General features: G+C 35.2%; 2 protein-coding genes across 2 annotated transcripts; both read right to left on the bottom strand.

Moving 5' to 3' along the window:
• Nucleotides 1-31: 31 nt before the first annotated feature.
• On the bottom strand, nucleotides 32-554 carry LOC110026701 (protein SODIUM POTASSIUM ROOT DEFECTIVE 3-like; the record flags this gene model as incomplete). Its single annotated transcript, XM_020727761.1, is given in 1 exon segment — nucleotides 32-554. A coding segment is annotated over 1 exon segment (402 nt), but the record flags the coding sequence as incomplete, so codon positions are not given.
• A 5,070-nt stretch (nucleotides 555-5,624) lies between these two features.
• Nucleotides 5,625-8,333, bottom strand: LOC110026673 (purine permease 3-like). Its single transcript, XM_020727712.1, has 4 exons — nucleotides 8,307-8,333; nucleotides 7,258-7,288; nucleotides 6,462-6,880; nucleotides 5,625-5,957 (listed from the first exon to the last, which is right to left on the bottom strand). The coding sequence occupies exons 1-4, from the start codon at nucleotides 8,331-8,333 to the stop codon at nucleotides 5,625-5,627; spliced, it is 810 nt and encodes a 269-aa protein (XP_020583371.1).
• Nucleotides 8,334-13,299: the final 4,966 nt, after the last annotated feature.

Here is a 13,299-nt window from a genome sequence, read left to right as displayed (position 1 = left end):
AAAAAAAAAAAAAAAAAAAAAAAAAAAATCAAACCTGTTCACTTTGCCTCACAGGAGAAGATTCAGAAGAAAGTGATTCCACCACAATAAAATCATCTCCCTTCGAGTACTCAAGCCGATATTCATCCACTGAAATCATAGGAGGAAGGATTTCTGCTTCAGAGATATCATCAATGGCTACTGAGACATCATTCAGCAGATAGCGAGAAGAAGTTGCAGGGCTCGTTATTTGAGGAGATTTCTCTTTACTCTTTCTGCTCTTTTGGTTGCAGGGTTTGGCTCTGGAATGTAATCTGGGCAAGTATTTTTCTCTCAGTGGGTCTCTGAGATGAGGGGAATAGCGATCTATTGCTCTGCCATGGCTCATCAGGCTGGAGCTCGAGGTTGATGAAGATGATATGTCATGGAAGCTGCTGGAGAGATTGGAAGCCATGGATTTGTGAGGAGACCTAGCATAACAGAGAGAGAGAGAGTGGGGAGGGGGGTTGGAGGAAGTTTGGCAGAGATGTGGATCGTTGCTGGTGTTAATTAAATGCGCTTTTAAGAGATTTTCAGAGGTGCAGGTCAAAGAATTTATGCTGAATTTGAGGAGGGTAAATTTGTTTAATGGAAATTTATATAAATACCATTCAGTTCCTATGTATTAATATATCAAAATTATGTGATTTGAATGTACGATTTTAAGAAAATAATTTACAGCTCTAAGCGCTCACTTAATTTTTTTTCTCAACAAATTTACAATTTTATTTGACTTGAAGAGCATGATTGGGATTAGGACCACTACATCTGTAATTTCATGATTAAAATATTATGAGAATTAATGCTTGCTAGGAAATCCATGGTGGTGAAGTAATCGATCATCGTCTTAACGTTGCACGAGAATTTAACCCACACTTAAGTAAAAGAAAACAATCAGTAATGATACCATAAGTTTTTAACGGGAAAATTCGTAAAGAAAAAAAATCAAGGGGCCTCTCCCAGACGTAAAAGTTCAATATAGGTTGATGATTACATAGAACTTGTGTCCCACAAACGTGAAAGAATTATTAGGTTTTTAAAGTTATAACGTCGACTGACGGCTTCCGGTCAGTGGTGATCGATGGTGATTGACGGTGATCAGCTATTGACGGCGATCGGTGGTGGTTGAACGTGACAGTAGAGCTCGACGACCGTAGATAGTTGTTGACAACGATCAGCGGTGGTTGACAGTGATTGAACACAATCGGTGGTGGTCGACGATGATCGAAAACCATTGGAAATGACAAGGGTGGTGCTGGTCTTCAACTAATTCTAAAAGTTTTAAGTTCTCTCTCATTGATCCAACCTCCCCTCTTGAGAGAGGTGAGACTCTATTTATAATGTTCTGGTGTAATGAATGCAAGAATATGAACTACTTTGATCAGACGGTCCGAAATGATTCCTTTTGATCCAACCTCCCCTCTTGAGAGAGGTGATACTCTATTTATAATGTTATGGTGTAATGAATGCAAGAATACGAACTACTTTGATCAGACGGTCCGAAATGATTCCTTCAATTAGACGATGTTTAATGGGCATTTTGTTCCTGAACGATGTCGGAATTGTAGAATATTGAGTTCGTTGGATTCGTCTTGTTGAAACACTCGATTCAATTATAGGCTGGCTAGATTATCCATTCGTTTGACTTTCTAAATATGTCCGAAAAACTTCTAAGAATTTTTTAATAACTTTACCTAAGATTGATTAGACTTGAATTGGACTAATTTTGGTAACAACGAGTTCTTCTTGTAGATTCAGTCGGTTTGACTATATGTTTATTGAAATCAGAGTTTTGTATGAGTTTTTCTAATGCCCATTTGCACAAATTCATTGAATTAAGATTTTCGTGGGGCATAATTGATTATTATAACATTCAAATTTTTGTTTTTCTTTTAACATCTAATTTTATTAAAATTTTATTTATAATCCAAAATAATTATAAGTTTAAAATATTATATAAATAAACATTATTATAATGCTAAACAATTGCGTAGCATATTTATATGATAACAACATGCCATTAAAAATCTCTAAAACCTATTCATCCTAAAACTAGAGGGAGAGAATTAATCAACGTTCTCTCCTCTTAGGGAAAAAAATTTACCATAAAATTAAATTAATGACATTTTAAGACATTAATTTTCCATTAATTTATAATCCCATGCAATAACACAAAAATAGGGAACAAGGGCATATGCACGAACCCTATTTATCCGCATATTATGAGGAATTATTTGTTCTCTTACTCTATACGTCACTTCAGTGTAATTATTAATGTTGAAATTAAAGTAAAAAAAAGAAAAAAGAAATATTCTGTCATATTTAAATAGCATAATTCCAAATTAAGAGGCAATGAGTGATTCAATTGTGCCATCACATTAATATCATATTTTGGCTTTATGCAATGAAATTTCGCCGGGAAAAGGTTCATCTCATAAATACATTGTTGGACATAAAGCTAGTGGGTTAGGTTACCCTCCTCCCCACTCTATAAAATATATTCAAATCACTCTTAAGCTTTCGATGTAATATGATAAACATCCTTTTACAAATTGTGGAATTATTTTTATTCGTTGTAATTAAATGATTAATGAGATTCTTTGTGAATTGAGTGGGGAATATTGTCAAAAATGTTGTGATGCGCAGTTCATCAGAATCAGATGCTTTTTCCACTTATTTTTGTTGCCTGTGCTTTTTTATCTTTACTTTTTTTTTTTTTAATTTGAATTAATGTAATTCAATTTAATTTAGATTGATTAAAATATAGTTACAATAAATTTGAATTAATGTAATTAAATTTAATTTAGATTGATTAAAATATAGTTACAATAATTACAACAATACCTAACCATGCCTAACTGTAAACTATGTTTTTGAGAAATATTTACAAATTTAACATCTACATTTTGATGTCTAAACCTATTGATGAAAGGGTCCTTTCGCTTTTAAGAGATTAATAGCAGTAATATTGAAATGAAAATTTAAGTGCTACATATGTATGTATGTATGTATGTATGTATGTATCTATATATATATAGATATAGATATATAGGAGAATTTGAGGTATATATCTAAATGCATGTCCTTTTTTATATAAAGAAAAATGCATCTTAAATTTTTTTAATGTATGATGACAATATTACTCAATAAATTAGTCATGGCATGACAATTATTTAGTTATACTCCTTTAAAAATCACGTTCATAAAATGGAGAAAATGATACGTTATTTAAAACAACTGTTCTTGAAAATTAATTTCTAGAAATGCTGCCTCACCAAATGAAACCTTTTTCATGCAGCTGCTTACACTGCAATGGAATGAGTAATATTTTCTACAAATAGCCAATATCTTTATTGTTGAGAAAATTAGGGCGAAGAAAAACAGTAATCGACACAAATTGAGAAGAATACAGAGATTTAACGAGGTTCGGCAAAGATGCCTACGTCCTCGGGAGCAGAGCGGTGACTTCCTTTTCAATATTCAGAAAGAGGTTACAGAATAGAGGATCCAACTCTCTCTCAAAGACCTAGGATTACAAACATTTCTATTTATAATCCTAGAATAAACCCTACAGTACAATATGTAATTCCCAAATTACCCCTGTACCGTATAGCGGGGCGTTGACCCAACACCCCCAACCCACATAAAATATCTTTATGATTTATTTTTTTTTTGTAAAAATAACCAATTCACTTTTGTTTTTGGATAGGCTTTCGTTTAATTGGCCCATGGGCTTTATTCCAAGTTTAACGGGGCTTCATAAGCCGCGCCGAACCGTGGTCGTTCGGGTCGGATAAGAAGTCACATTGATAGTAATTTTCTTGATTGAAATGCACCTACTCATATTTATATTTTAATATGATTGCAACATTAATTTGTTATATAAATATATACTAAAGTCGAATATTAGATATATAAATACATAAAAAATTGTGGTATCATTCTTAATTGCTTTTTTGGAGAAACAAGGCTAATTTTTGTTAAGAAAAAAGGTTTTCTCAATGATAAAATTATATATATATATAGAGACATACACACACACACGGCAATAAGCCTTTATCCCACTACTGTGGGACTGGCTTCATGAATCATTTTTCTCAATTATGTCCTATTAAGCGTTGTATTTTCATTTAATTCTAATAAATTAAGATCATTTTTATATAATAAGCCCAAGTCTTCTAGGTCTACCTATACTTTTCTTGACATAGGTCGAATCTGAAACATCCACCCTTCTAACTGGAACATCAGATGACTGATGTTTAATGTAACCAAACCGTCTAAGACGACTCTCTCTAATTTTGCCCTCCATTGGAGCTACACCAAACCTATCACAAATATGTTTATTTCACATTTTATCTTCAAGTGTCAAGCCACTCATGCACCAAACATTCTCATCTCAATAACACTTAACTTTGTTTTATGCTTCTCTTCTAAATACTAACATTCTACACTATAGAACATTGCAGGTCTCATCACCATCTTATAAAATTTTCCTTTTAGTCTAAATTATATTTTTCTATCACAAAATAGACCCGAAGCATTCCTCCAATTCAACCTCATGCACCAAACATTCTCATCTCAATAACACTTAACTTTGTTTTATGCTTCTCTTCTAAATACTAACATTCTACACTATAGAACATTGCAGGTCTCATCACCATCTTATAAAATTTTCCTTTTAGTCTAAATTATATTTTTCTATCACAAAATAGACCCGAAGCATTCCTCCAATTCAACCAACCAATTTGAATTGTACTAATAATACATAACTGATTTGTTCGACCGAGAACCAACATGTGGTTCGGTTTAAATTGGCTTAATAAGCACCTACATCGAATCGGATTGAACCAAAACATACAAAACATTTGATAAAAGAAAGACTTCATAAACAACCGACTAAATTCTTATTTACAAATCCAAAATGTAAATCATAATATTTATACATATTATGATCCATCATGTAAATTACATCAAAATTATCACTAATATTAAGTTATCTAAAATAAAATACATCTTTTCCACAAAAAAAATAAAAATAAAAATCAAATACTAGAATATTAATAAGATTTAATTAAATGTTGGATTTCTAAATATATTTTAATTTTTTGATGTGTGTATAGTCCCCACACTAAAGAGCGAATACATAGAAACCAATGAATTCACAATTATTTATTTATTCAATTCCAATTTCTTTTTTTTCAGTTACTTTTAAATCATAATAAAAAAATATTTCAAATATCAAGGTTTTATTTTGAATGGCTATAACATTTAGGTGTATGCATGATTTAAAAAAAAAAATTAAGATGTTATATGAATAATCAGAAAATTTTGTTATGAAAAATGAAAATACATAAAAATCAAGTGATAAGTACATAAATTCGTAATAATAAATTTTATTATTAATATTTTGATATTAATAAAAAATGCTCTCAAATTCGAAGGAAGGCAATTGCCAACCTCAGACCTAATCTCATTCCGCACTTGCATACAACATAATAAACATAAGAACTGAATTTAGAATTGCAAAATCAGAATTCACATTTCATTTATTACTCTCTCCTTCAATTCACATTTTGACAAAAGTCGTCCGAGAAACTTGAGACAGATTAAAGAGGAAGATGTTGAGACTCCATTGCATACACATTGCTCTTATTGTGTTCTTTATACTCACCATAAAAGTAAGAAGCAGTGCCCCAAAGAGAAAGAGCTAGGGCAACTCCTTTCACTCCATCAAATTTCTCATGGAAGAAGATGAGCGCAAAAACTTCTGTAATGGGGATACAGACCGCAATAATAACGCCACAAAGTAAAGCTGAAGAGTACTTAATGGTTCCCACCGTGCCTAAGAAGAAGAACTGACCCGTAACAGTGGTGAACAAGACCACCAAGTAGTACTCTGCCTTGCCAAGCCCATACAGCTCGCTCTCTCTTGAGATCGCCTGCACTTCGCAGACTCCTAACATTAATAAATTATAATTATTTTATTTTTACATACATACCTCACAATTCTTATGTATTAAACATATCTAACATCTATATATTCATAATTACATGCATAGCCCACAAATCTCTAGCATAACATCAATAATAATATCACAATCACATATTTATGATACCAATGTGTTTTAAAGTGTAAATATCAAACTTAGAGATAGTTAAATATATAAATACAAAAGAATATCGTATGCTAAATATGTAAATTTCTCAACAAGAAAGGAAGATACGTGCGGTGCCACTCAATTCCTTGCATGCACATATTTAACATCAAAACATCAATTTTTGCATGCATGTCACTTTACCTATGCATTGAAGAGATATATTTCACATTTCAAAAAATTAAACAGCTGGTGATATTCTTATGTGATAATATTACAAAAAAACTAAAGTTTAGATGTTAGATATGTTAAAAAGGAATAGGATGGTATATATATAACAATGCTTGCCTGAAAATCCTTGTTGAAAGCCATCCCAAACGCACAAAAAATGGATGCGAAAAGCCCCATGAAAAACTGCATCTCAATAACAAGTTCATGAGACATCTCCTGCTTCGTGCGGATATAGATAAGTTCCACGAGTGGCAGCACCATGCTGTATATAATGGCAGCCCCGAGCGTCATTATAAACCCTAGATAGTACCTCTGCTTGGCTTCCCCGTCCAGCAGATCATTATTGGCACGCACGCCCAGAATCACAATGCCAAACGTTAGCAGCACCACCGCGTTCACTGTAAATGCGTTCAGCTTTTGCTTCACGATGAAGAAGCTGAAGACGACGGTGAAGCCGAGCTGCGTTGACATGAGGAGGGTGGCGGTGGAGAGGGGAAGAAAGGAGAGGCCGTAAGAGTAGAGGAAGTCGTCAACACCTGCGTTGGAGAAATTTTAATAATAATGCTTTTGGACTATTAACAGGATTTAATCATGAATTTAATTTAAATTTAGCCAGAGATAAAAATAAAAAAAATTAAATTTAACACTCATTTAAATAAAAATTTCTGAGTTGCTGCTAAGCACCATCTTATACTATATATATTTGGGGGAATGTTCTTCAAAATTTTTTTTTTTTTTTATAGTTATTTTATATTAAAGAAGGATTTGCAAACATACCCCTCAATTCATATGGACTTAATTGTTAGGTATGGCTCATATGTCAGAAATTTGGAGACTCTTTGATTTGGTGACTCTTTGATTTGGTGGGGTGTGTCTCCTGGAATGAAAAGGTGTGTGTAACGGTTTTCCTAACCGCCTAACCACATAACGGTTTTTCTAACCGCCTAAAACATGAAAAATAAAAAAAAAACATAAACAATTTCTGGAGACAACTAGATTAACTCAACACTTATATCTAACAAATGAGTTTTGATATTTTCATGCATAATGCTCAAATCTCATTATCACATCAAAAATATTATTTTTACCTGATTTTTTAAGTGAAATACAACTTTTGATTCATGGGTTTATGATGCCAAAGTGTTATAAATGTAAATATAGAATTTTAGGTGTTAGATATGTAATTACATAAGGATTGTATGATCTGCATGTAAATTTCCTTTTAATTTTACGAATGTATGATCTGCATGTAAATTTCCTTTTAATTTTACATAAATATCATATTATGAGAAGATGTATTTTATTTTTTTTTAAAATATTATGAAAAGTGTAATTTTTAATGTGATAACAAAGAATTAATAGCATGAATGTTGTAAATGAATAATAATTAGGTGGTATCTATTGAACTGCCAACCATTTCTACTTGCTATGAAACTTTTGGGTACGGTATATGTATTTCATAAAAGTATTTATAGAATTGTTTTTAAAAAAAAATTAAATTTTAGGAAATATGTTATTGGTTTTATAGAATTTATTTCTTAAGAAAGAACTCATACTCTAGTTTTAATCCACTGATCACTCCAAATATTCTTTTTATAAAAGCAACAAAAATTGCCCAAAAAAAAAAAAATTCAAACAAATCTTTAATATGCAGCAAAGAACTAGTTAGAAAAGTAAGGGATAATTAGATGCACACCACTCAAAACATTGATATTTACAAATTAAGCATCAAGGTGATTTTTTGAACTATTGAACTAGCCAGTGTGTAATTGTCCCTAACATTATACTTAGTTACACAAGTGCCTCCATCCTTACCTGTAAGGAGGCCAAGAACGATGCAATAGAGAAGAAGAGAAGGAGTGAGCAAGAAAAGGCCAAACTTGCTTCGTTGTGGACGACGACGAAAAAAGGAGAACAACATTGGGATTATGAGATAGGGAAAGCCGGCCGTTTGAAGAAAACCTGAGAACCACCTGCAATTCCCGCCATGTCGAAAGTAAGCACGGATCAAGAGCGGACCACCAATGCCGCCGATGAAAATGAAGAAGATGTTGATAAAGAGGAGGGCGGCTCTCTTCATTCTACGCTTTCTATTGCTTTCCATAACAATATAGTTGTTGTTGCAGGGAATAACTTCTTCTTCATGACTTCGGGGTTCTATTTCCATGATCACTTGTCTTCCTTAGTCCTATACTATAAAATTATTTGAGAAAGTTATTTATAGATTGGGGGTGCGTTTGGGAAAAGTTTTTCCTGTTTGATTTGTTTGTTTTTTTAAGAAGTTGTAATTGAAAGTTGTGTTTGCCCCAAACAAATAATGAGTCAGCGCAAATCAAATTAGAGAATTAAATTGGAGAAAACAATGTGATTGATAAAGTTGAAAATATCAACTTAGATGTGTCTATAGATGAATATGGTCGCATTTCCTTTCTTGATTCTTTCAGATATCCCGAGTTTTAATTCAATTTTTATTGCATGGCCCTCATCGCCTGTTAATGAATAAGACAAGGAAAGATTTACATATTTACCGCTCAGTATCTATGTATTTACATTTCTAACAACTAAAGTTTTTGCATATATCACTTTAAACTATGCATGAGATGGTGTTTTTTATGTGATATGAAAGATTTGAATAAGATTAATGCAAAAAAATAAAGTTTGTGGATTAGATATGTAATTACATTTGAATTGAGTTGTGTGCATGCAAATGCTCCTAAGAGAGAACACAGATGGCGGCACCAACTGCTATGCTTGAGATTGGAGAGATACTGCAAAAGATCTAGAATTATTTATTATAAGAGATAATTTAGTTATAATCAATTAAAACTAGATCAACTTAGCGGTGTTAAAAAATGAATTGATCATATTTCCCTTATCAAGTTTCCTTAATGATGTGGCAGCGGTGTAATGGATTTCTCTTTTATCAAGTTTCCTTAATTAAATATTTCTCTTAATTAAGTTTCCAAGAAAAAAGATTTTCCCTTAATTAAATTTTTCTTAATTAAACTTTCCCGGAAATCCTTTTCCTTAAACTTCCAAGAAAAGCTCTTCCTCCGCTTTCCATAAATGCTCATTTTCTCTTCGAGAAAAGCTTCGCTCTTCGCTTTCCTTCTCAGAAAAGCTTCGTTTCCGCCTTCCTTCCAGAAAAGCTCCGTCTCCGTTTTCCTTCAAGAAAGCAATCTTTCTTTTCCCGAGTGCAGCAGCAGATTCCCTTTACTTACCTTTCCTGAGTCCTGGAATATCTCCGGAATATCTACGCGCTAAATTTTCTTTTTCGCAGACTTTTCTTTTCAACGCGAATTTCCTTTTCCGCGTTTGCCCTTCCAATTATGCTCCTCCGCCGCTCCCTCGCGTCTGTTCACGAACTATTCTTCGCGAACTGTTGAATTCACCGAATTTGAATCGAAGGGCAGCTCGCCTCTACCTGTCGCGGAAGAAGCCCGAATGTACGATTCGCCTCTGTCGCGATTATGTTTCTCCCCACCCGCGATCGCGAACCACCGCATAACCGTCGAATTTGTCTTTGTCGTCCTCTGTGTCGCAAATCCTCGGTTGGACAGAACCTTCTCCGAACTTCTGCGGGAACTCTTTCTCGCACGGGACTTGCGACTTGCAGATCCTGGTCGCGAACCTTCAAGCGAATCTTCCTGTCGAAATCGGAATTGCCGCCAACTTTCTTCTTGCGTCGACAAAATTTTTCTTTCTTGCCCTTGAACCAGGCTCTGATACCACTTGTTGTGAAATTTAGGGCGAAAAAAACCAATCCAGAAAAACACAGAGATTTAATGAGGTTCGACAAAGATGCCTACATTATTGGGAGCAGAGCAGCGAATTTCACTATTTTAGAGAAGTTACATACCCATATAGTTACACATCTATGTATAGATAAAACTCACAAATAAATTTACAAACACGCACTCGCTCCCCCCCAACCCACTAATCCAAGAGACCTCTTCACACTAAGAGACACACCTCTTCATTCCAACAGACTTCAAATCCTGGTATTATGAGTCATACCAGACAGCTTTGTTTTTTCATAGACATTTTTTTGGTCCTTAAATAGAGAGGATGATGCCTTAGTCAAGTTAATAACTAAGTGGAGTCAACTTAAGGCAGTGGGGACATATCTTGATCTGGGCGTGGGTGGCCCGAAGGATTCGCCATAAGCCCGCTTAAAGTGGCGGGCTTGACTAGAGAAAAATAGAATTTTTATGAGCCCGGCCCGGCTTAACCTATCTTTGACTTAGTCCAAGCCGATACAGCCCCTCTCTCAAAATTATTAGGAAATTGGAATGTGCTCGCTGCATCTCGCCCTTCTCGAACTGTCTTCCTCTTTGAAATTGGAATATGCTTATTCAGAACAGGGGCAGAATGATCAATTTTTGTGCTCGCTGCATCTCGCCCTTCTCAACATTTATTCGCAAATTGCGATATTAGACGATAAAATTTATAGGTCCGTGCTCTCCTCCCGATTCCCAAACCCGAAGAGCCGAGGAGTCAAAGACCCTTCGCAAATTGCGATATTAGGCGATAAAATTTATAGGTCCATGCTTTCCTCCCAATTCCCAAACCCGAAGAGCCGAGGAGTCAAAGACCCGAGCCCTAGCCTCTTTATTCCCCTCCCCATTCCTCTTGAAGACTCGAACGACGGCTGGCACGGCACCCGACACGTCCATGCTTTCCTCCCAATTCCCAAACCCGAAGAGCCGAGGAGTCAAAGACCCGAGCCCTAGCCTCTTTATTCCCCTCCCCATTCCTCTTGAAGACTCGAACGACGGCTGGCAAGGCACCGGACACCGTTTGCTGATTTTCTGAAAAAGGAATGTGATATTTTAATTTCTTCGTATTTTTTCCGTGCTTATATGGCGTAGATGCCAACTGATTATCTCCATGACGTGTCTGCGGTGTTATCCTTGATGAAATTCCTGAGAATGCGATAATTGCATTTTGAAACATTCTTATGAGCAATTTATTTGTAACACAGCAATTGTTTTTGAATGCTAACACATGCTTGCACTTATACAACATTTATTCATTGATATATATATATATATATATATAGATATAGATATATATTAATGTGAAGGCAATTTAGTTGTTCATTTGTTTATATTGATTAAGTTGAAAATGTATTGCAAAGGTTACAAATTAAGAGGTTATATTATGAATCTGCTTTGCTAGACGAAAAAGACGTCGTTTTTCTTATTTCATTGGGTTATTTAGCCAATGATGTGGTTTTTCTTATTTCATTGGGTTATTTAGCCAATGATCATTGAAAGTTCTTTTCCCACATAACTTTTCCTGAACATCAAAGTTGCAATGTGCTTTAGAAGAAGAAAAAAAGAATTTGTTAATTTTTCATTTTAAGGCCAGTGGGCCAGTCTGACCCGGTCCAACATTTAGCGTGGGTGGGCCTGCCTATGAGTTTTTAAATAGAAATCAGGCTCTAGCCGACCCGAGCCCATTTTGACTAGTCAAAACCCGAATGAGACCAACTCATGCCAAGTCCGAACCTCGCAACACCCAGGTCTGTTAATAATTCTACTCTAAATGTTGAAGTTGTGAGCTAAATTTTTTAAGGACTTATTTGGATATGGTGCCAGAGGTACTAGGGAATCATGAGAATCGACATCACTCTATTCCAAAACGACCAAATTCCGTTCCGTGGGATCGAACACACCCTCAATCGTTGGGTGAACAAAAGCGATTTTCTCACCTCTTTTGTAGCTTCATTGTGGAAAGCATGCCTTTCTAGCAACTACGGGTCTTGGTGAACCTTACTTCCTTTTTTTTATTTCCAATTTGGTGATCTCCCACTAGAAGACTATTTATAGGTGATATTTTTGTAGTTTTAAGATAACTAGTTTTGATTTTAAGTATTGTGAAGTTGTAATCCATGGTTTATACTTTAAGTAGTAAAGTATCATTTCCTTTTGCAAGTGTGCATCTGTATCTTGCTCAGAAGCGGTTGGTGAAAACTCCTAGACCTCAATATTATATATTTTATCATCTGTCTTACTATTTTCTTTGCATATGTTAGAACTCATATGTAATGTTTTTTCTTGTTCTTCCTCTGGGTACAAGCACTTCTCCATTATCTCAGTACCTTCTAGGTAACATGCATGATAAATGTGTTTAGTTGTTGTCGTATTTTTATCATTTATATGTTTTTTTTTTTTTATGATTTTTGAAAGGTTTTAATGTTGTGTTGTAGGAATCAGGGAAGGAAGTTGATCAGAGCTTAAAATTTTACCAAATAAAGCAATGTGGCTCACCAGTGCCTAGGCAGCTAAAGCAGGCCAGCTTCCAACAATTTTCCCCTAAATGGAGAGCTTGGAAAGTAAGCATCAGGGGCATGGAAAGTAGTGTTAGGACTGGGAGCCTAGGCGCCCAAAGCAGGCCAAATCCGAGCACAAGACCCAGTGATTGGAAAGTAGGCGCTTCGATAGTGGCTCCTATGTGCCAGAGATCGTGTGTCGCGCCTAGGCGCCATGTGCTAACCAGAAGTTGTCCTAAATACAGAGAGCATAGAAATTAAGCACCTCCATAATAGTGAGTAGGTGCTACACTTGCATTGCCTAGATATCCTATCCGACACTTAGGCACCCGAAGCCCTAATTCTAGACTTTGTGACTTGCACTAGGCGCTAGTATTATGCAAATCAGTATTTTCAGCATTTGGGACGTGTCCTTTCATTAGAAGTACAAAAATGCTAGAAACAAATTATATGTGACCACACCTCCCTTAAACCCTCCACACACCCAACCAATTACAATAGCATATTCACACCACACACACCACCGCACCTCGCTAAACCCTCCACACACCCAACCAAGCACAATAGCACATCCACACCACGCATACAACCACACACGCCATCACACCTCCCTAAACCCTCCACACACCCAACACCACCACACACACCACCACACCTCCTGAACCCCCGCCCATATAT

The sequence above is a fragment of the Phalaenopsis equestris genome, unplaced genomic scaffold (genome assembly GCF_001263595.1).
Source record: "Phalaenopsis equestris unplaced genomic scaffold, ASM126359v1 Scaffold000392, whole genome shotgun sequence".
In the NCBI taxonomy this organism is placed as follows: Eukaryota; Viridiplantae; Streptophyta; class Magnoliopsida; order Asparagales; family Orchidaceae; genus Phalaenopsis; species Phalaenopsis equestris.
This window is presented reverse-complemented; position numbering and strand designations above follow the sequence as displayed.